The sequence below is a fragment of the Dryobates pubescens genome, chromosome 1, assembly GCF_014839835.1.
Source record: "Dryobates pubescens isolate bDryPub1 chromosome 1, bDryPub1.pri, whole genome shotgun sequence".
NCBI lineage: Eukaryota > Metazoa > Chordata > Aves > Piciformes > Picidae > Dryobates > Dryobates pubescens.
Window position 1 is genome coordinate 48,860,107 of NC_071612.1, and position 23,864 is coordinate 48,883,970.

The 23,864-nt window shown below is 37.9% G+C and overlaps 1 protein-coding gene across 4 annotated transcripts in view; it reads left to right on the forward strand.

Annotated features, from left to right (window-relative positions):
* The first annotated feature begins 2,535 nt into the window (after positions 1-2,535).
* The window catches only part of GUCY1A1 (guanylate cyclase 1 soluble subunit alpha 1), a 33,112-nt gene continuing 11,783 nt past the window's right edge, over positions 2,536-23,864 (forward strand). The window contains exons 1-6 of one of the 4 annotated variants that reach the window (XM_054165501.1): positions 2,536-2,726; positions 3,123-3,176; positions 18,185-18,222; positions 19,731-20,152; positions 22,369-22,430; positions 23,571-23,629. In XM_054165501.1, the coding sequence (XP_054021476.1) occupies positions 19,904-20,152; positions 22,369-22,430; positions 23,571-23,629 (370 nt within the window). In that variant the 5' untranslated portion in view covers positions 2,536-2,726; positions 3,123-3,176; positions 18,185-18,222; positions 19,731-19,903. The remainder of the gene's footprint in view (positions 2,727-3,122; positions 3,177-18,184; positions 18,223-19,730; positions 20,153-22,368; positions 22,431-23,570; positions 23,630-23,864) is intronic. The other 3 variants (XM_054165521.1, XM_054165493.1, XM_054165512.1) reach the window with 3 other exon arrangements.

A 23,864-nucleotide genomic window follows, 5' to 3' on the forward strand; every position in this document is an offset into this window, starting at 1 on the left:
GTTGTCAAACAGTGCAACACATTGCCTGCAGCAATTGTGGAGTCCTCATTCTTGGAGACACTTAAAACCTGACTGGGTACTGCCCTGAACATCACGCTCTGGTTGACCCTGCTTTGAGCAGGAGAGTTGGACTAGCTGAAGTCCAGGGCTGCCTTCCAAACTATTTTTATGCAGTTCTGTGATCTGCCTGCATCTCTAATCCCACAGTGCTGGTGCCTGAAGCCATCAAAACTGAGCCATCAGTTGTTCAGCACCACAGCTCTGGGCTGCAGCTTTCTGTATTTTCAGAAATTCAGTTGCCACGGGGGAGATGATAAATTTGAGAGGTGCTTCTTAAAGACATCTGATTTTTGAGAACTTGATTTAAATACAGCAGATGCCAGTAAATGGCAGTTTAGGAGTGCTAATTATGCTCTGAATTATGATGCCCATACATCCAAACTTAAAATGCAATCTTTACATATTATTGTTAAAAAGAGACCTTTAGTTTAAAGGAGAAACTGAAGAAAATGTAGCCATTTTTAAGCATGACAGAAGTGTTTCTCGATGGAAACACGGTATCTTTTTGGCATTTGGAGGAACTTATGAAATAAATTTATCTAGTCTAATTTTGTTTAGAGAACTAACTTTTCAACAGATAAAGTTAATACTGCCTCAGACAAAATTTCAATTACTATAATTTTAAATATTTTTTTTCCTTCCAAAATACGACAAAGATCTTGCTCATAAGCACTTTATTTGGTTTTCATTTGGTGCAAGTTTGCAAGTCATTACTAGTATCTACATAATGACAGATAACGATGAACAGTGGCTTTTTAAGACCTCTGGGAGACCTCTGGCTGCTGCTGATCCAATTACTCACTGCATGTTCAAATTCACCTTTGTGGTCCAGCATTAATTTGTCACAGTGGGCACAGCAAATTTACACTGCGCTAATCATCACTTGCACAGCACATCCTGGAATAGACATACTCTGTGCCACAGATGCTCTTGCTCCTTTTTGGTACAGAAACTTGCCAATGGAATTCAGTTGCATCACTCACTTAGAAGCTGGTTCAGCTTCTTTTTACAGAAAAAGCAGGTTCCCTGAGGCAAGGAAAGAGAGGCTGAACAGCAAGAGACAGAGTAGTTTGCAGGTGAGGGCAAACATTAGCAAGGCCTTACCTTGACACTAAGCTTTGTTTCTGGAAGCAAGAGGCTGCATCTATTAATACAACAATTCTATGAGTTACACAGTGTCCTATATTATTTAACTTTCAATTAAGCTTCACATTGCCTGTCAATAACTTCAGAAATGGCAACAAAATAGGCTTTGGCAGATTATTTTCTGCTAACTGGTGGTTGATGGAATTCATCAGTTCTTTAGCTGACAGGTTTCTCTTAACACTGCAGGGAGGGAAGCATGGTGTGAAGCAGATATATTTATTATACTGTTTTTCAGTTCTGACAGCCAAGGAGGCAAGAGAACATTCACACCTTGAGCTTGATACCCTCTCATGTAAAACTGGTCTGTTCAAATGTGGTCTGTTCAGACATGCTGCTTTTGTTTTGGTTGATTTCAACTCTTCCTCACTAGCTTGGTGAGCTACAAGACATGATATCCTTTTTTCATTTGGTGTGTAGGTATGGTGCTCCTCCAAGACAACCCTTCAGCATACAACAGCTGTTTTTCTTGGTGAAATCTTCTGTTTGCTTCCATGTGACTTTATAAGGAAACTAATCCTACTGTGAGGTCATTCCCTGTTAATTGTCCAAGTCCAACAAAATAACTATTTCTGACTCTGGGCATTCAAAAACGATCCAATGTTTTCACAATGAAAATACTATGAACGTGCTATGGCATTTGTGAAGATTTTAAAATTGTTGAGCTGTTGTTCATTTAGATGGTGACATGCAAGAATTAAGACTATGATTTCCAACCTGGGCAACTCAATACATTTGTGTTCTACATTGAACTTGGCTGTCCAATATTTCAAAACTGGTCAAATGATTCTTGTCTTCTGTGCTCATCTGGAAAGACACTGTTTCCTTTCTGTCATTACTTAGCTATTAAAGTCACACCCCAAAGCTACAGCAAAAATGTCTACATTATAGATGGCAGAATATTACTAGCAACAAGTAAATCAGATTTGGCATTAAAAGCGCAAATAAACCAAATACGTTAGTACACAGTTCCAAAACTGAAGAGTATTTGAAGGGCTAACGCTGTGGAAAAGCCCTCAGTAGCCACGCCGCTTTGCCCTCACGGTGGCTCCGGCTCCTATTGGCGCGGAAGCTGCACTCAGAAGCTCCTGACTGCGCAAAGTGACATTTCTCGAAATCTGAAGGCGTGCGGTGCCGTACGGCGTGGAGGAAATCCGCGACCCCGAGGCGGGAGGGTGCGACTACAGGGCGATAGGTGCCCCTCTGCAGTCCCGCTGCTGCCCTCACCACCGCGAAGGCCGCGCAACCGCAGCAACCGGCGGCGGCAAGCAGGCAGGCAGCGCGGGGCGACCGGGGCAGCGCGCCTCCCCGAGCTGCCGCCGCGGCCACCGCCCGCTCCGGCCCTGATTGGGCCCACGGGGAGGCCCCTCCCGCCGGGCCCCCGCCCGCCCGCTCAGGCGGCCCCGCCGCCGTGCCGCGCCCGCTCCCCAAATACACCTTTGCGGCGCCGGAGAGCGGCAGCGACGCCCTGCCCAGAGCCCCTCGGCGGGGCTTGCGCAGCCGCGGGCAGTCTCCGCGCTATGGTGAGTGAACGGCGCCCGGGGCGCGGAGCGGGGCACCGAGAGGAGCGGCGGGGACCCTGGACAGCGCTGGGACGAGGCGCCTGACCGTGCCCGCGGGGAGCGGGGAGCTCAGGGCAGGGCCGGGCAGGGCTGGGGCCGGGTCTCTTGGCTGGCCGTACGGTGTGAGGCTGAGTCCCGGCAGTGGGAGGGGGAGAGAGGGAGGCGCCGGAAGCCCCTTTCCCTCAACAGCCAGAGCCCCATTTACACCGTGCCGGGAGCCTCATACGGTCTGGAGCGGTATAAGTATCGAACCGGGACTGGGAGCGGTCGGGCAGCGCGCTGCGGTCTTCAGCCAGGAGGGGTATTGGGGCAGCCTTTGTGCATTGTGAAGCTTTCTAACAATTTACTAACTGCCAGTGCCCGTCAGGCTGGTTAAACCCATCCAGGCGCCTCTTACCGCATTGTATTTAGGTAAGGTTTCTTATCTGGTTTTCAGAGTAATTCATGTTATTGCACCTCATGAATAAGACAAACCCAATGTCTAATCACATACTTGATGCTCTAACAATAATTTAATTTTTGCGTTTGTTATTCATATTTTTTTTTCCTAGGAAGAATAAATGAAACCCTAAACTGTGTTCTATTCATTGTGACTGGCAGTTTACTTTTTCAGTCGATTTTCTTAGCACTGCTATTCCATTTTCTCAAGTCCTTAAACTTGTGATTCCATTTCGAAGTGAACAGAGCTACTTCTGTGGCTAAAATTCAGCAACCATTACTAGCCTGGGCCTAGGCCTAGATCTTTATTAAATCATCTCCATGTATAATGTAGGACACTTGAATTCAAAAGTTTTTCTCTCCCATGTAAGTGAGACCTTTTTTACACCATACGTATGTACTCTCTCAAGCTTGATCTAATGCTGCTCCTAAAATACCTCTCCTTTCAGAGCTGGTCACTTATTCTGTGTATGTAGTAGGATGGTTTTCTAAGTTCAAAAGACAAATTAACAAGAACAAATTCCTAAGCAAGGATGCAGTATTACGATGCTATTTGGGCTATGCACTTTTACTGGACTACAGGCTATTCATACAGGTTGGTGTGAAGAGAAGTGGTAAGACTTTGATAGTTGATGTAAAGAGAAGTGGTAAGACTTTGATAATTTAAATACTGGTAGGAAAAATAATTTTTTATTCACTCAGATTTTCCATTCTGAAGTCTCAGAATACAAAGTAACAGAAAAATGTTACAGAGCAATTTTTCATAACCACTGTAAGAGTGTAGTTATCTTTCTATGAATAGAACAGTGTTTTACTTATTTGGAAATCATCTAATCTTAAGTTTTTCCTAGAACAAGGTTCCAAATGGAGCCACTCCCTTTTCTTGTAGTTAGGATTAAGATGATGTTTCCAGACTACAGAAAGAAAGCACAAGGAAGCATACACTTCAAACCATACAACTGGATCTCCTGCTTTTCTAGGGTTGGAAACAAAAGGTGTTGACAGCCCATGCTGGAAAAAGATTCCCATAACAGGCTATTTCACACAATTAATCAGAGAGATTAAGTCATTTAACCAACCAAAGAATGCATGCTAATGTGTTGCAAATGCAAGTATGGGGAGTTCTCTTCATTGCACAGAAGTTTATCGCTTGGATTGTGTTGCTCTGGGATGCTACTATGGCCACACATTCTGCAGCTCTCATGAGTGTTCCTTTTTGTTTCACCACTGGGAAGAACCTTAAATGAACCAGATAATTGTAAGGAAACATGAAGGAATACTGTAGTACTGATATAAAAGACATCATGCTCTACATTCTCAAGAGAGAAGAGCAGTTGCTGAAATCAGACTGATGTAAAGCAGACAGGAGAAGTAACGAAGGATAAAGAAGGAAAGCACCTGTTGAGATCTCTTGGTTGTATTTTTCCCCACAGAGTTATGTAGCCTGCAGTTGTTATGACTCATGACAGTGCAAGATCATAAGGCAAACACACTGGAGGAGAAAGTAAGGAATTTAGTTCTGCAGTGGGTTATGACCCTTTATACCATGGATAAGATCTCTTACCATTCCCATCTTCCACTGATTCACTTGCTGAATATTCACTTAAATTATTCAATTAACTTTTTGATGAACCACTAAAAATGAGAAGTGAAATTAGTCTTTAACGTTGAGTCCAAAAAAGTATTAAAGTCTTGTGGGTCTGTTTTCTATCTGATTAGTACTTTCTTTTTAAATTTGCTTTAGCCATTCTGACAGTCTATTTCAAAACAGATCCCACAGTGAAATTAAAACATTCAGTAAGAGTTTATAATAAAATATAACACTTGAAACATCAGCGGGAGTCAAAACCTGGTGATATGTTATAAAAGGTAAAATATCACAGCCATTGTAAATGCTGCCTGTTTGAAATAAAATAAACAAAAAGAATATCGAGGTTCAAAATAAGCAATCCAAGGAGTCAAGGTAGAGTCTGTAGCAAATACAACTATTTTCCTTTTAACTGAAATGAGTTGTTAAACCAAAGGATGTTGTAAATTGAATCTTACTTTTAAAAAAAAATTAATTAAGGACCTCAGTAATCTAAAGAAACAGACGCAACATTCTAGATTATCAACAAGGAAATAGTATTAGAAGGTGTATTTTGTGCTTTGTTGACTAGCAGCAAGTTGTTTGTTTTTTTTTTTAATTTTTTAAAGTAAAGCTAAGTATAGACAAAATGAAGTGTTTAAAAGTGATTGGAAACTATAGGACATGTTTTAAGAAATTTTTGGGTAAGCATGTTTAGAAATCGTGACATTCCTGCATGCATATTTTATTAGCAAGTGCAAACTGAGCTGTGGAGAGAGCTGCCATTAGAATTTCTTTGCTGAAATTCCCTGAACATTTTGTACTATTTCATTTTTAAGCATTTTTATTGTCAATGTGTTTATTAAAATTCATGGTATTTATTTAAGAAGCTTAGTGTTGCAATTAAGATTCTTAGCACTTGAAATTTAAATAAAGCTAAATCTCACATTTGACATTACTTTGAATATTCTTTTCAGCATGTTTTGAGCATTTCAGATGCTCAAACTTATGAATTTATTTTCTTGCATATTCATACTAGAAGTAGATGTTCCAAGAGAACGGTGCCTTGCTAGTACAAGTGTTCAAGCAAGTCACCTCCTCATGCCAGTCAGCACCAGCAAGCTAATTTCTTAGAGAAAGTATATTAGGCCTAGATAATAACCAAGTTGTAACTTTATGTACTATTTCAGAGAGCACTTCTTTCACAAGTCCCCTCTGTCTGTACCTCCTGTACATAGGTGTCTGCCTGAATGGGAGAGGAATGCTATGCTGTCACTGCCTGAGTGCCAAGGACGTATCTCTTGGGACTCTTTGCCAATACCTGGCACTTTATTCATGGTTGTGACTGTTGGTTGTTTCAGGTCATCTAGGCAGTGGATAAGGAAGAAAATTTTAGTAGTATGGGTTGTAATCTAGAAAACAAAGGTAGGTGCAGCGTCCTGGAGAAGGCTGGAACCAGTTCCCAAGATACCAAGTATTATGGAATCTAGCCCTTAGACAGCTGTTTGTTGCAGGGATTATCCTCTGCAAGTCATCCAGTTGCTTCACTGTGACTAAAGATATCTTACTATCAGGCAGCGTGCTAAAATCCTGTTATGATTTTCTCCACAAATAGAAATGGACAGTACCACATATTTATGAAATAAATCTTTTCCTCCGCTCCATTCTAAGATATTCTAAACAAAAATACACCACTTCTTCGAGGAAAATCCATTATGTGGGAATACTCCTGGTGTAATTCTAGAATGTTATTGATTCCAGAGGGTGCAGTAAACTTAGGGTTTCTGTGATGCCATATGCAGTAGCTGCTAAACTCTTCGCTTTTAATGAACCGAAGAGTTATTTTTGAAATCCTAGAAATAGATTTCTCTATGGTGTACTGGACAGGAATGTGACGAGTGCCTTTCTAATGCTGACCAAGGTAAACGCGTGTTTAATTTCATTTTAACCTTGCATTTCACTTGGCACTTGATACAGATGGAGACTGACAAAAGTTGCTCAGGGAAAGCTGATTTCCCTTCTCGGCAAATACAGAAACTCTTCACACACGGAAGAGCATTAGTAAAAGGCTGAGTACAATGGAGGAACAACTCAGCAAGATTTCCAGTTTGTTGCTTGAAAAAATTGGAATTTTGCATTTGCTCATAACTATTTCTATGATTTGAAAATACAAGACAATATACCCAGTTGCTGTCTTCTGGTTATATAGGCAGGGGTGTCTACTTGTATTAATAGCTGTGTGGCTCTCTAGTCCTGACTTCAGGCACCCTGGAGCCTAAAATACACATTGCAGTTCCTGTTTTAAATAGCACTGCTAAAAATGGCAAAATTTCCATGTGTTTGGAGAAAATATGCATCAATCTAACTTTAAATTCCCTCTTCCCCCTCCCCCCCCCCCCCCAAAATTGTCTTCATGGTTGGCTGTTTGCACTGACAATCTAAGAACGTAAATCCACTAGGCTCACATTGAGATAAATATTTGTTGGGTTGATAAATTGTTCAAATTTTGGTGAAGATGTAGCTATTAGTCCATAGAATTCGCAAGGCATATTTAGAGGTAGGATTTTTGAATTTCCACCTGGGGAGAATGGTACAAAGGGAAGGATAGTCTTGTGGCTTAAGAAACGTAGGAAACTTTTCAGTCAGTGTGGAACTGATTTTTTTTTATTTTATTTTATTTTATTTTATTTTATTTTACAAAAAATTAAAGACATTGTGAGTGGGATAGTTACAATTAACTGGAGATTGAATTAAATGCTTATTTTGATGCAGCAAAAGGTTCCCAAAAGGGTTGCATGATATTAATAAAACCCGCCAAGAGTAAATCTCTTTCCTATAAGGATCAGCTATGCACTTTGTGTGTCACATGTTCAGGTCTGTAGGAGATGCAGCATGATAGTCAACTATATGTGGAAAAAGTCCTTGAGCATAACAGTGGTAAATTTTAGAACCAGAAGAGTCATGGCTTAGTCAATGTCTGAAGTGTGCAGTGAAGCCATGCATGAGATAGTCGTGAGCATCATGACAGAATGGTTATTCTCTTAGATGGTTAGAGACTGGCACTATCAAATAACAGTAAAAAATGTTTTTAGCTGTTGATGAATATATGAAATGTGCTTTCATGATACTTCTTTCCAGTTTCTCTTTGAAAATAATTTGCAGTCCTAAGCAATACTGAATTCTAATTAAAAGTAAGTTTAAAATACAGATAAAGGGGAAATAAAAGGTGAATGTATTGTTTCAAATAGGCTTTGAAGTTGTGGAGAGCAAGGACTACTGATGGAATACAGGACTATAATTTACATGTAGCAAAAGCTAAAAAGGAACTTCCATCGCTGCCCATGTGGTGGGCATATTTTTCATAAGAAGAAATTGCAATAGAGATACATTAAAATAAGAGATTGAAATGAGAGTAGTAGTAGCAGAAAAAGCATCTAATGGGGCTGGTGTATTTAAAAAAAATACTGTTAGATTTTATTGCATTTGCTGTAATGTACTTTATTGTAAATGGCTGAACTATCTAATGCTGGAATAAATATGAAAAAAAAGGCAGTTATGCAAGTATTTATATAACATCTTCACTGTTTTCTTTGCCAACTGTTACTCTACAACTATGGAAAACACTCATAATCTTTAGTAAAATATTAATAAATATATTTAGATCTTTAATGCTAAACTTAGGTACTTAGGTTTGATGTTTTCAGCAAAGAAGTGGCATTACTTAGGAGTGCAGTGTTTTTGTCAGTTTAATATTAATAGGCACTGTGGGATTTATATGCCTGTTATAAACAGTTGAAAACTCAGAGCAAAGGTTTACAACATGAATATTCTGCAGAGATACTTGTGATACTCAGAACTTCTCTTTATTGTCACAGGATACTTGTAAAGCTAGTGCTTTTTTCTCATTGGAATTTGGCAGGTACAAATATTTAAAATGAGTATTTTAAATTTTCAACATCACCTAAATTGTAAGCAGAATGGTTTCTGGCCACATGTAAAGGAAGACCATACACAGTGCACCAAACTTTCTTTTCTCCCTGTTGTTTTTTATTTTAACCTGCTAAGACTGAAAAATCCACAAGATTTGTGGTGCTTCTGGATGCTCCTTAATACCAAAAGGGTTGACAAAAAAATTACCGTCTCCATCTTGGCAGGAAATTCTTCATCAAAATGATGCTACCTCTCTTCATCCTTCAACTTGAGTCTCTGCTTATGTCCTCTAGGAGGACATGTCTCTCATTCTCTTCCCGATCCCCAACTTTACACATTGTCTCTCAGCCTTTTCATTTCAGAATTGTATCAAAAAAAAAGGGAAAAATTCCTATGTAACATCCTCTTTCTGTACACAAACACAGAGATGGAACCTGTTATTTGTTATGGGATTTCTTTTATCAAGGAACTAGTTAACAATAACTTAAAGTTTCCAGTCAGAGGAGCATTTATTTTCAGGATAATATTTGAATGACATTCAAAAACTATTTGAAGCATTCCTCTAAGCAAATAAAGACTTTTTAGGGCCAGAAATTAATTTTGTTTCAGTTTTCTCCCACAGCTCGCTGCTCACTCTCTCTGCCCTTTCACCTCTGAAACAGCTGAACTGTTTGCTGTGCTGTATTGGAGCTACTATTCACAGCACCAGTGAGTGACATAGCAGGGTGGGGACATGCTATTATCTAGCCCCATTTTTTAAATTAAATGACATCACTCAGATATTCAGTGGTGTATGCTTATTTTGCAGGTGTAGAAAATACCACATTCCTGTTTTGCTAGGAAATAGTACTTGAAGGGCCTTTGATGTGAGACAGCTCTTGGCGTATAGTATTATGAAGTCTGGGTAGTTTATCTGTCATTGCACAAGCTGAAGAGTTGAGACAAAGATGTCAGATTTGGTTCTCAGCAACAGAAATCTGAGATGACCCCATTACCTCAGTAAAGGCAATGCAGCCTAGAACCTCGACAGTCTTTGCTGCCACTTCAGGGTTCAGATTTCAGCCTTTAGGGGTGATTGGTAGCTGTCCATTGGTCCATTTCCACATGCCTGTCTGCTGCTACTTCTCTTTAGCTGTCATTTGGAAGCCTAGCTTCTAGAGCAAGACTCTCAACCTGTGTTCTGTGCTCATTTTCCCTAAAGGCTGTAACTCAAAGACTCCCAACACTGAAGCATTAATTGCCATACCTTGAATCAAGAACTGAATGCCCTCACAGTTTCTTACCTTCTGTGGTGGCACGCTGGCAGGAAGGTCTGGCTTGCAGTTATTGGCAATTCCTGACTCTAGTGCACATTCATGCAGCTTCATGGGAATGCAAGTCAGGGCCTTCAAGGAAGTCAGGTAGGTAATGCTTCCATCCTGGGATCTCAGATGCATGCAAAGCACTGTTGTATTTCAGAAGGCCTAATGGGAGATATAAAACAGGTTCCTTATAGACATATTATGAAGGAGAAGCAAAATATCTATACATAAAAAAAGAGTGAAATTATTAAATCTTAGTGTATATCTAGCCTTTAACTTGCAAATCAGTGCCATTTAAAACAAATACTAGAAAATAATGTGTGAAATGCCCAAGTCTAGAAAGTTTTTGCTTCTTTATTAACACAGGATGACCTCATTAAGCAATGCAGCCAAACAAGGTGTGTCACTCCTTGCCTCCCGTTAGATACTAGTGAGACAAAACACTGGAACTAAACATTGGATCTTGGCAGCCAGATCAGGGTGACAAACATTTACCCTTTCTTAATTGTGCACCAGAGAGTAATACATAACCAGCAGAACTGATGGAAACACAAGCCTTAACTACCACCCCTCCACCCCCCCCCAAAAAAAAAAATCCTCTTAAATCTAAAGTATTGCTGAAAAGCTCCTTGAAATTATCATTTCAATACTTTCTATAGGATATGCTGACAGATTATAGAGAAACCATTTGCATAAGTACTTACCACACTTGAGTGGATTTGTAGTAGAGAAAAAGAAATATATCAGTAAAAGAACTGTGTGTGCCTTTGCAAATTGTTTCCCTTTTTCTTACATTTTTTTAATCCTCATATGCTTCTGTGGGTTTCCTTTTCCACTTTCTTATCTTTTTTCCTCCTTGCTCCTTTATTCTGTCTGTATCTTCCTTCTCTCCTTTTTATCTCTCACCTAATAAAGAGCAGCAGATATTGGAAAATAATTCTTAAAAAAAAAAAAAAAGATAAAAACTATGCTATGTGAGAAATGGAGCAAAACCTTGGTATCTCCAACTTTGGTAAAAGACTGTGGTGTTAACATTGTTGCAGCAAATGCAGTGATACAGGTTGTGAGATGAAGAACAGTGAACATTTATAGGTATTCTACCTAAAATAATTCTGAGAAGATAAACCCAGGGTTCATGCAATGCACCAAGTTCAGGTTCCATGTCACAGTATCATACTAGTTTGGATGACAAACACACTTTTTGGTAAAGATTTTTCATACGATTATAGTATTTTAGAAAATCTGGTCAGAGATTCTGCACTCTGGGTTTTTTAAAATCCTTTCTTGGATATCCATTCCTCCAGATCTCTTAATCTGTTTAATCTCTGTTAATCTGAAATGCCTGCCACAGAAATCAGTGAATTTTGAAGGCATTTACAAGCATTTTGAACTAAGCATATGTTTCTGTGCCAGTCTGTGACTAGCACCCTGGCACTAGAATATCCAGAACTGAAAGAGACAATAGAGTTTCAAAAAAGCTAGATGATACTATTTTTATTTTTAGGGGATTTAATATTCAACTTTGATATTGTGATGAGAAGCTGCAATTCAAGAGCTAAAGCACTTGAATCAGTATAATGCATGGTTTGAAACACACAATCTTTCTAAATGCATGTTACAACTGAGAGAGCACCATTGACTGAGGCTTGTACTGTTTGATAACATTGTTTAGCTACAGGATGGATCTTTTCCTGGTTGTTTAGCACTACTGAAGGTCTGGAAAAGCAGCATGTGTCACACATTTTCCTTTGCATCATGATCAATGCTTCAATTGTCCTCTGATTTTCATTGAAAATGCTATTAAACCAGGAAGCTACATTTTAATATCAACTTGAAAAATTTCATTATGAAGGATCTCACATTTCTAGATCTGAGTTACCTAGATTTCTGCAATAATCTGTCCCACACTTTCATTTTGCTTTTAAACAACATGGTAGTTACCTCTGAGTTAGTTGTGCATGCTGCCTTCTCTCTACTGCTGTCATTTGTATGTGCTGACTTTTCCTGTGCAAAAGTAACCTGAGGAACAGTGTGCAATTTAATTTCTTTCATATGCTTAAAGAAAAGTAAAATACATGGAATGGAAGGACTGCAGATCAGTAGCTGTGATAACTCCAGCAATTACACTGGGGATGATAACAAGCATCACAGATTGAACATTCTACGGGAAGCCAAAATGTGCCTCTTGATTTATTTAATTTATAGTTTTGCTACAGAGGTGGTGTACATCATCAGCAGGCTAGTGTTAGTCATTAAGTGCATATTTACTGTGATTAATTAGCAACATTAACTTCTCTTAATACCACATGTGCAAGCTCATCTTTACTTCGTCATTTCAGAGGAAAAAAGAAGCCTATGTTTTTAAAGGCAAGATAAATTCACATATTTGCCATATTTACCTAGCTTTCTCTGCTTTAAATACATATCTGCTGTATTTTCCAGTGGGCTATTGGACAGCAACTAAGTGATATACTCAACAGGGAAACTGGTATTTTAATCTATAGCAGTCACACAAGATGTGTGGATTGCACTGTCTTTTCAAAAGTAAGATCCACTGCCTTCTGTACTTGAATCTGTTTTTAAAATAGCAGATTTTGAAAGGGATGTGCCATGGATTATTAAGCTGCCCATACATTGTGTGAAAAATGACAGGCCAATCAGGGAAGCGAAAAACGAAGGTACGAATTCACAATGCACATGGCCACATCAGCAACTTCAGTTATTTTAAAAATTGTTTGTAGCAGAAACCATCTGTAAGCATTTAATATAAAAGGAAGGTGCTTGCTGGTCCTACCCTGCAGATACTATGGAAAAGAACAATTGGGAAACTTGCTGATTTCTCCTCTTCTTAGCGCTGCTTTCTCTGCCATGGCGTCTAGATAAAGCAGAATCAGTAGCATCATGATGGCTGTGAAACATCTCTTTAACCATCAATTCTGGCTGCATACACCTCTTCAATGTATTTTTTTTCTCTGTCAGGAAAATTACAAGGACACAGCCTTGCTCTGCAGGATAATCCATTTGCATTAATTAGAAGTTCCTGTTATTAGCTTCCCATGTATGTTTTTAAACTTTTCTTGTTTCTCAAATGACCTTAGTTCTGTGTTTACTATCACATTTGCATACCTACCTGCAGAAGCCCAAAATGAAAAAAGCCAAGGCTGTATTTTGCTTCAAAAATAAGAAAACATGCAAATCCCTGTTTCTGTGACAACAGAAAGCTATTTGGTTTAATCCTATTCCTGCTATATCCAGAAACCTGCTACTGACTTCAAAGGGTGTTGGCACGAGTGCTTAACTATGAATAAATATGAAAGGTAGTTGTCAGTGATTTTCAGTGTGAAAATGATTTTGTAGACACTGTAAACAGGAAGTGGCAGGTGGCAAATAATTCAGTCAGAAAACTCTGCAGATGAAATCTACTAATAAAATAATTTGCTTTCTACATACCTAGTTTTCAAAGAGTTAAGACCTACAGAGTTCAGGGAAACTTTCAGTACTTCTATTTAGAAAACTTGCTGTTCATTATAATTTACAGCTGTGCTCACAAAGGGAACATTTAACCATGTGCTCTGTCATAAGATACTACAATCAATGTTTTTTATTGCACTACAATGCTCTAGTATCTTTGGGAAAACAAGAACAGTAATGGTATTTATGCAAACCTATGTGTGAGTTTGCTAAACAGAGCAGGACCATAGAATCTAGCTCAGGTTGCACAGGAATGCTTCCAGATAGGTCTTTAAAGTCTCCAGAGAAGGAGACTCCACAACCTCTCTGGGGAGCCTGTTCCAGTGCTACGTGACCCTTACAGTGAAGAAGTCTTGTGCTCAGCACAAGTTTTACTTCTTGAAAAGAAAGAGTTCTGCTGACATACATTTATTTCTAAGCTTCTCATTTGTGATTTTCCCTAAAGTATTGTACTTTCACAGACTGGAAATGCAGATTAAATGCTGTATTTAAAATATATTCCTTTAAGGTGAGAAATTCCCGGACACTTTGGATAGGTTTTGGGTTTGCTGCAGCACCTGTTTCAGTTGCTTCCTCATCTAGGTACCCAGATCACTTAAACTATCATCAGTTATGTTAGTTCAATACCAGTATTTCTAAAAAAATAATACTAAAAAAATCATCTTACATTATGTGTTGTGGTTGCGTACAGCAGCTTCTTTCAAGTGTTTGTGAGGTATCTTTAGCTCTGCCTCAGGAAAAATGCCCATGATCAGTCAACCTCAAGAGCCAACTCAGGGTAAGGAGGCCGGGGTCTTCAGGGACAATACCTCCATTGTATGTGTCTTAGCTTGTTATACAGGCTATGATTTGGGTGTGAGGATGTGCCACAACCAAGAGTTGCTGTTTGTGCCAAAGCATGCAACACGGAGAGTAGAGAATCAGGTGCTGTGAGACTGCATGCTTGGCCTGCTATGGAGTGTTTTCACAGATAGGCTTTGACTCACAGGAAGAGAATATTTTTCCCACGCTATCTTCTCAGCATGCCTCCCTGTTATTTGGTCCTAGAACAGGAAAAATATTTACCCTATGAAAGTACATGTGATATTTCAAATGACAAATACACATTTTATAAGCAGCCTTTGGGAATCAGCCCTTCTTTAGCTACATGATAAAACATGGCTTCAGTAATCTGGGTTACCCCTGTGCCTTTAATTGAAACCAGACATGTGGCTGCAATATAACTTTCACATCTGGAGTCTCAGCTTCTCCCAGGGCTATATTTGAATGCAGGGAATTGCTTCAGATCATTAGAGGGAAATGAGTCAGTCGTAGAATCAGTGTAAGAAGTTCAGTCATACTTTAAAACTAGGGAGTTTCCCTGTCCTTAAGAACACTGGTTTCTATATAAAGGTATGGAGCTCACTGTTATGACACAAATGTTAATATTTTAAAGCAGAAAAAAATTACTGTCTTGTGGTGGCCTTAAATTGAAACATATTAGCAGTTTAGAAAGTTACTTGTGTATTTGACTGATTACAATAGAGAAAGATCGAAAGGGAGATAACTTATTTTCTTCTCAGGAAGCAAAGGTAATTATTCTCTTCATATCCTTGCTTGGTAGCTGTCTAATGTTGCAGCAACACATATCACAATCCATCTGACCTGGAGTACAAAGGAAACCCTTGATTGTGTTTCTCTGTTTAAACACTTCATAAACAAAAAGGTAGAAAGGTGAGAAAACTCCACATTATGGAAGGAAAGGTCTAGATTTCTATCTTGCCCTGAGAAGATATATAGGACACTCTCTGGGATGAGTTACAACACTGAATTTACATTTACTAAAATGTTTGGACTATTAAAATAATAATTGATTGCTGTGACACATATTATTTTATCACGGCTGCTTTACTACTTTGTACTTAGTTTGGAAATCGCTGCAATTCCACTACACAGTTCAGGAAGTGCTATGTGTGTGCAGCATACTACTAAAAGTATGCTGCGACTTAAAGAAATCTCTGAGTATACTTCATTTAGAAATAGCCCCCAACAGAGCTACATCTGGCAGTAAGGACACTGGAATTGGGCTTGCACAGCACACAATGGCAATTAATGCTTTGGAGAAAAATAGTAAAACTACTCTAATAGGCTCTGGGGTACAGATAGATCAGAACTGGGGAGGACATATCAGAAAGACAAGTTGAAGTTTGGAGGAATATGCAGAAAAACTAATGGCTGACAAGGCATATTTCTTTTGAGAGCTAGAGTATAATTTGAGATTGCTGAATCTAGTAGTTTGTTGGGAACCAGTCAGTTATTGTCCACTGACCAATATGAGGTCTCATCCTTATCTACAAAGAGGATAACACCCTTTTCATCAGTTACTGCCTTTGCAAGTTACATGTGGTATGGTTTTTAAATTATTTCTGTGTAATGACAGAGTTATCCCAAGGTAGGTTAGCGAATTACTGTATTAATAACAACCAAATTACTGTGAAAGTGTAAATGAGGTATCCTCAAGTTGCAGTTGATATGTTAGCCTCTGACTGGGAAGATGCAGGAAAAATCTTACTCTTCTTGACAAAAGTGCATCTTTTCCAAGATGTCCTCTACCTAAATCAACAACTGGCACTTTTCAGTTGGGTACCACTACCACTTAGAAATCTGTAAACAGATTTGCCTATTTCCACCAGTTACTTATATCTTGTGCCCTCCAAAGCAGCAGTAGGCAAATAAGTGCTTTAAAAGCATGTGCACTCTGAGTGTGTTTAAGTTAACAATGAAGTGGCCAAGGAACGCTTACTCAGTTGTACCAGATTTAATACAATTAATAAGCACTTACATTGATTTCTTAAAATATTAACATGTATTGATGCAAGCTTGAGCAATTTTCTCTGAGTATTTTGGAAGCCTCCTTAAAATCCTTGGAAACAGATAAATCATCAGGGCTTTGATTCTGTTGCTACACACATCACTTGAAGTAGAATAAATAAAGTGTGGATATTGCACTTTGGATTAATAAAACAGAATGGCAGAATTTAGTTATCTTCCCTGTGTTTGTCTGTTGACAGGCACAACAGCTGAATCCACAATGAGCTGCTACTGGCAGGGTGATGGGTACTAACATGTCTTGCCAGAAGCTGACTGGTTTTTGCCAGTGTGTAAAAGTAAAGTTCCTGCCTTGCTTTGTGCAGAGGCCCAGAGACTTGGCCTCTCCACAGAGATTGGAGCTGAGTGGGAATTATAAGCCTCCCTTTGACATGAAGGCATTACAGAAGTTAAGAGCTGCTTCTGTTGAGGCAATGGCTCCCAGAACACATTGAGCTTCATTCTGCAAGTACTGCAGTCACTCTTGTACTGGAAAATACTAGATCCAGGCAGTAGTATTTTCTGACTGCTGCAAAACAAACCTTTTGTTTGTTTGTTTTTAATTAAATTAGTTTATGCTCAATATGCAGCAGTTCACCCAACAATTAAATGTTTAACAATAAAAAAGTGACACTGTATTGTAAATAACCGTATTCTGTCCTGCTCTGAGCAAAGGACTCACCTTGTAATGAGAAAAAAGTATTTGATGGTGCCTTTAATTTTTGTGCCATGTCCATAAGCTAAGATTATAAATCACATTTAACTACTGTTAACAAGTGGTATTGCTTAGTTTTTACAAATGGCTGTGTTAATATTAGGGGGAGGGTAACTGTACGATTCATTGCACTGTATTTCATGACACTGTCAAGGAAATGTCTTAGCAGAGGAAAATTTTCAGAAGAAAGTAGTACAAATAAGCATACAGGAAGGCATTTTGGCTGTAAGACAAATACAGATGTAAATATACAGTGAAATGTTTCCACAAAGCATTTTGAGCACTGTTAGGTTGTTCTGCTCCTGTGACTATACTATGTAAAGTCATCTTCATTTTTCTGAGTGGCACAGTGCCATGTTGCATTCAGCCAGACACTGAATAAATTGGTTGCTTGTAGTTCAATCTCACAGCAGGGTATTTAATTTTAATTTTCAGTTTGCCTCTCAAGGTAAATATGACATCAATTAATATGGCAGAGATGGAGAATTCATATTAAACACTGCTGCTCCTCTGGGATGAGCTCTGTCAAAGCATGTCTGGAGAGGAATTAAACCCAGAAATTTCTCACATTTCCTCATGTTTCTGATTTTTTTTGCTATGGTCAGAAAACATCTTTGCAATAGGAGGGCTGATTTTCATCATTCTTGAAACATCTGCAAATGGTTGAGTTTACTTGTGCTGTCTAGTTGAGGATGTCCTTGCTTACTGCAGGGGGGGGGTTGGACTGGATGACCTTTGGAGGTCCCTTCCAACTCAGACCATTGTATGATTCTATGTGTGAAATTGTTTTTTCTCATATCTTTTAAAGGTCTGTTATACTCCTGAATTCATTCTGTAAACTCTACACTGGTGACTCATTATCTTTCTCCTGTCAGACCTTTAAAAGCACTAATTACCCTTTGAGTGAGTCACAATAGCCTTTTCTCCTGAACTTCAGTTATATTAAATACAAGGTGCACTTAGGATAGCAGATACAAACTTGGTCTAAAAAGTTTTCATAGTGTTATTTTATAAATTTAAGATTTGTCTTTAAATTTAAGGCCCAAATTGAGAAAAGTATATGAGTCTATATGTAAAATCAGACAAAGACATATTTTTTTTAATCCTTTGATACTAGTGCATGTATTCATGTTACTGTTTCTCTTAACAGTTTATTTCTGTGCACAGATCAGTCTAACTACAGAAAAGGTAATTCTTTTCTGCTTTTCTTACATTCTGTAATGGCTCCTGAATAAAATTGCTTTTATATATATATGTTAAGAGTATTCTGTATATATATATGTATTGAGACCATGGTTCTTGCTTGAAATTTTTCACTGCCTCATTGCTACACAGCAGTATTCAGCAATAAAAAACACAAAATTACTGATGTCTGTGCAATAGAAACAAATGAGTTTCTATGTAAAAACTTAAATCAGACACATTGAATGTTATATAAACATTCTTCAGTCTCTTGTTCTTAGCATTGTGTTTATTGATTCTTAAAATAATACTTTAATCATTTTGATAGATGTCCCCTAGAAACTGGCCTGACACCATCATAATACAGCATACTTTAAAAGGCCCTTTTCTGCCAATTTTTTTTTCCCAGCAGCAGGGCCAAGCAAAGTAGCTTCTGCCTGTTTCTCCTCTTATCCATGCTACTTGTGTTGCATCTGTAGCAATCCTCTACTGTGCCATTTATTCCAGCTGTTTCAAAGGAAGCAGCTGATAACCTATATCAGGGAATTAGTTATTTTTAACCCTGGTACAGTTACTGTGTGACCCTAAAAGCCCTTTGGGTGTCTCAGGGGCAGAAATGAGCAGTGTGGTGGATAGGCTGATTAAAGTTATAGTGCCTCTGAAAGAAATCGTTACAGTAGTGTGTCCCTAGAGAGACAAATGTAACACTTCAGCTGCTTTCAGAGTTGCCAAAAGCTCTCAAGGATTACCTTGTTAGAGCATTATATGAAGATGAGAGGATCTGATTCGGTGAGATACAGTCAAAGCCCTTAAGGGCCTGTCTCAGATTAAGTCTAACCAAAATAGATGTAATAAACAGGGAACAATTATTAAAACTAAGAATTCAGCCCTTTTTGTTAATGTATTGTTTGAAAGATATCACTTTCAAAAGAATAAAAATCCCTGGTGTTCCCAAGTGGCTTTACTTATATGGTCAAATTCTCATGTTGTTAGTCGTTTCCAGTCAGAGGCTTTTACATGAAGGGCTGACCTTTTGGTTCCAGAAGTGCACGTACTAATTTTGGCCGTACAACCATCTTTTACAAAAGAGATATCTTGGGTATCAACTAAACTCACACTTAAATATCTATAACAAATCAGTTTCATTGTGCCATTTCAGGTAGTTTTTAATAGCTGCTTATGAAGAAATAAAAATATTTTCTCACTAGAATTCTGCTCTCTAGTCTTATCAGAAACCTCATCCATTAATGTGACCAAAGATATATCTGATGAAATCATTCCTCTGCCTTAGTCAAAAGAGCTCCAATTCAGCCAAGAACTTGATTGTGCATGCAACTTTAATTACTTGAAGCATTGAAGTCAGTAGGGATTACATGATTAAAATGGCACATAAGCTTAAGTGCTTGCCTGAGCAAGGTCCTAGGAAAGCTAGTATTTTAATGCATATATGATAAAACTGGCACAGAACAAGAATTTAAAATAAAAAATAATAATTTTTTTTTCTTGTTTTGTAGGGGCACACAGGTGATTTCATAGGTTCCTGTGGTGGTTTATAACTATCAATAATCTCCCACAGTGGTTGCCCTATCTACTATCCTGGCATTTGCTGCTCTCACTAGTAAACAGAAGAGGACTATTAAACACAAAGCCAAGTACTCTTAATTTCAAGAGAGAGACTTTGTACAGTATGTTCTGTACAAAGCTGAAAGACTTGAAGATCACGGGTGAATGTCCTTTCTCCTTATTGACTCAAAGTCAAATTACTGAGGAACATGACAAGGACTGCACAGAAAACAGCTCTAGAGCAGCTTTGCCCATCTGCAAAGAAGTCCAGGAGAAAGATGCTCAAGGAAACCTTCCACAAAGGAAAACAAGCAGAAGTAGAGTGTACCTCCACACGTTAACTGAAAGTATCTGCAAACTAATCTTTCCTGAGGTAAATAGATACTGCATAATAATAGTAATAATAATAATCATAATCATAATCTAGTAGTGTTTACAAATATTAAAAAAGGGGTTTATACAAGCCTTTAGGTGTTACAGTGTAGAAAAATGTTCTGTTTTCAGAATTTGTGTTTTTATGTAGTTCTGCAAGGTTTTAATCCTTTTCCATTCCTTCTGCACACAGTTTTGTGTGTTTTCACACCATCCGTTCCACTGTATTTCCCTACATTTTTTGCCTTGCATTTGCAACTTTCCACTAGTTTTAATTGTTACATTTAAATCAATGTATGTCTAGAACAATATTGTTAGATGGAGATACAATTCAGAGAAAAAACTCTTATTATCTAATTATGTAAATTATCTGGTCACTTCATTAATTCACTTAACTGAATCCATACTGCTAAGTACATCAGTCACTACCATTAAAATGTTTTAAAATAGCTGTTTTCATCCGCTATGATGCTAACCTGCCGTACTGATTTAAAAACAATACCCTCTGTGTACCACAAAGATATTCTTAGGTCTCTTCTCAACTCAACTATATAGTACATGCACTGTTTACTGTCAGGTATAGTGCATAAAGTGTTTACTGTATGTGTAAAAATAACATGAAAAAGGAGCACCCTAGCATTCGACACTGGGGCTTGCCTCAGATTCTGTGGAACATGTGAAAGAATTGACTGGTATAGATTGGGATCGCCAACTCTGTGTACTCAATAACGTTCTATTACTTAGACATTCAGTGTACCTTACTAAAAGTGCTGGAGTTTTGTTAAATGTATTCACAGACTAGTTTTCATGATTCTTCATCTATTGCCCTTTAGCTAAAACTCTTATCTGCTTTTTACCTCTGCTGCATTTACACAGAAGAAATTAATCTCTTTAAACCATCTTTAAACATATGAAGGAAAGGGCTTTTAACTCAAGAATGAGCTTGCAAAGCACCCTTTCTGGGATTTTTAATGAAATAATAGGCATTTTTTCTCTTTAAAGCTGCCCATTATATAACCATGATTGTCTAGTTCATTTTATGGGCTTCATAAAGTCAAGGATATTATGACCATGTGTCTCAGGAACTAGTGAAGTTCAAGGTTGTCACTGATACTTGCAATTATTCAAGTCATACTCATTGGAACATTGTCCATATATAGTAGTCTGTTCTCCTTCTGATTTGAGATCAAGACCTAAGTGTCTTCCTAATCCTTGGAAGGGTTTTGCTTGTTTAAAAACATATTTTTAATTACTTAGATATTTTGTAGTGCTTTACTTAACCATCACCAATTAACATCATCTTTCCAATTGCAAACTCCAAACCAGGAGGCTGCATTGTGACCCAGACTGACGCATGAGCTCCTTAGGAAAACAGTGACCTATGCATGAAAGTCCAGGATGTAGCGCATCCAAAATAACTTTTGATTAAATTAGAGATCTAATGTAGTATGTGTGATTATTTTATTGGCTTCTTTGGATTTTTACAGAAATACAGAGAATGTTGTTCAGTGATACACAATGAATTGGATGGATTTCTGTATCAGTTTTTACAAAGATGTAATTTACATTGTGTTCATATGTATGGTAGAATAGTTACTCAGTTTAGGTTTTTTCTTGGAAAACATCTCCAGAATACGTTGCCTTTCTTTCACATGCTGTTTTCTTCAGGTGTGCAAACTTTCCTATTGAAAATACAAAAAGTAAAAGATGCAGTAGGAAATGCTACTTTCTTCAGGGAATGAGAACCAAGGGAAAGCCAGACCACAGCCAGCCGCCTCACAGACAAATTCTGTCATGCAGACTATAACTGGCTGTTTCTGTTCAGAGAACATATTTTAAACTGAAAAGACTTTTTTCTACATTTTGCTTCCATGGTAAGGTGAGGTTGGTTTGGGGAGGATGTGTAATAACAGAAAGCTGGGTTAGCTACATATACTTCCTAGTAGCACTGCTTTGTTGCCATCTGACAACTTGGAGGTAAAGCACATCACTGTATTTAAAATGCACAATCATTGGCACACATGAACTAAGGGACTTAGTTGCAGTGGTACTCAACATAAACTAACATCAACATAAACTAAACCCCAAACACACAAAAGACATGCTGTTTCTAATGATTGTACCATAGTGAAAAAGTAATTATTCTCTGTATAAAGGTGTTATGATTAAATTTTCAGCAATGACTTTTTTTTCAATATACCTTTTTTTCTTCCCCAGTTTGAAAGGCTAAATCTTGCACTTCAAAGAACACTGGCAAAACATAGAATAAAAGATACCAGGTATGTGCAATGGGTTTGCAACTAAATTTACTGCAAAAATGTTTTACAGGTGAATGGTGACTGGAAATCAGTACTTCTGGAATCTATTTTAAATTACCTTATCAAACACGCAAGTGTTTTTGAGGAATTTAAAGATTATTCAGGCGAGTCAGGCACACATGGAAAGGTAGATATGGTTGTATATGGAGCTAGCTCAATGCTTCTGAGATCCCAAGAAAAGAATTTTAAATGCAAACAGTGAGTATTATATAAAGAAATTTGGCTTACATAACCAATTGATTATGAACAATGATCAATGAACAATCATGCTACAGATACTGACATACATGTTTTCACTGGTCTCACTTCAGGTTTTCTTTTTGAGGAACTCAGCTTGATATTTAGCACACCTTAGTACTAATCCAATATTAATCATTTGAGCCTTGTAGGGAGTGAGACTTTCTTAGCATCTCATTATACATTGAGGATTCAATTCATTGAATGCATCTGAAACAATTAGCCCCTCAGTTTAAATCTCCTTTCAGAAGTAGAGGAAAAAAACAAAGTTGGAAACGACACTGTTGCTAACCATGATAAGAGAAAATAATTGCAATGTAACTTTTAAATTATACTTGATATTTTTAGAGTCCCTTAACATGCATTGACTGAAACAAAGCTAGCTGGTCAGATGTGCATTGCACTTGCTGATTGGCTTATTGATATGAATATTCTTATCTATCTTTAATTATGTGTTGCTTCCTGGAGTTCTAGTTTGAAACAATACTACATCTAGAATTTTAATAATGCAAATGTAAAACACATCTAAATGTTTCGCTTTTGCATATAAATATGTGTAAGATATACAAAACCCAGGACCGCTGCAACGTGAGTTTTTAATCAATGACAAGTCTGTAGCGTTTGGCCTCAACCCATAATCCGAGCTCAGACCACTAAAACTTTAAATTATCACAAATGCACAGGATAATCTAAGATTTGACAAGATCCCATTTTAAATTAAGTTAAAAACCGACTATTAGATCAGCAAAACGTGGCCTGTACACATTAAAGAAAGAATAGATAACTTCTGCTAGTGCTACTTTCTTTTTCTCTGTTTATCTTAATTTTTCAGGATTTTAATTTATGTTTTTATGCTCTTTACAGAAAAACTGGGGATAGAGAAGATTTTGAAAAAATAATCAGTGATCACGCTAATGCAGCAGGTAATGTAAGCTTGTTTAATAATAGACAAATACCTTTAAAGCAGATTATATATGTTATATATATTTATATATGTATATCTGTAAAAAAGTCTGGTTACTAAGTAATAATTTCCTCCATATGAGGGCTGCAGTGGTGCTGACAACACAGAGGCTATACTGTGATCCTTGCAACTAACAGTTGAGAGTGTCAAAATTTGAGCTACAGAGACTAGGTTCTTGAGTCTGAGCTGTCACA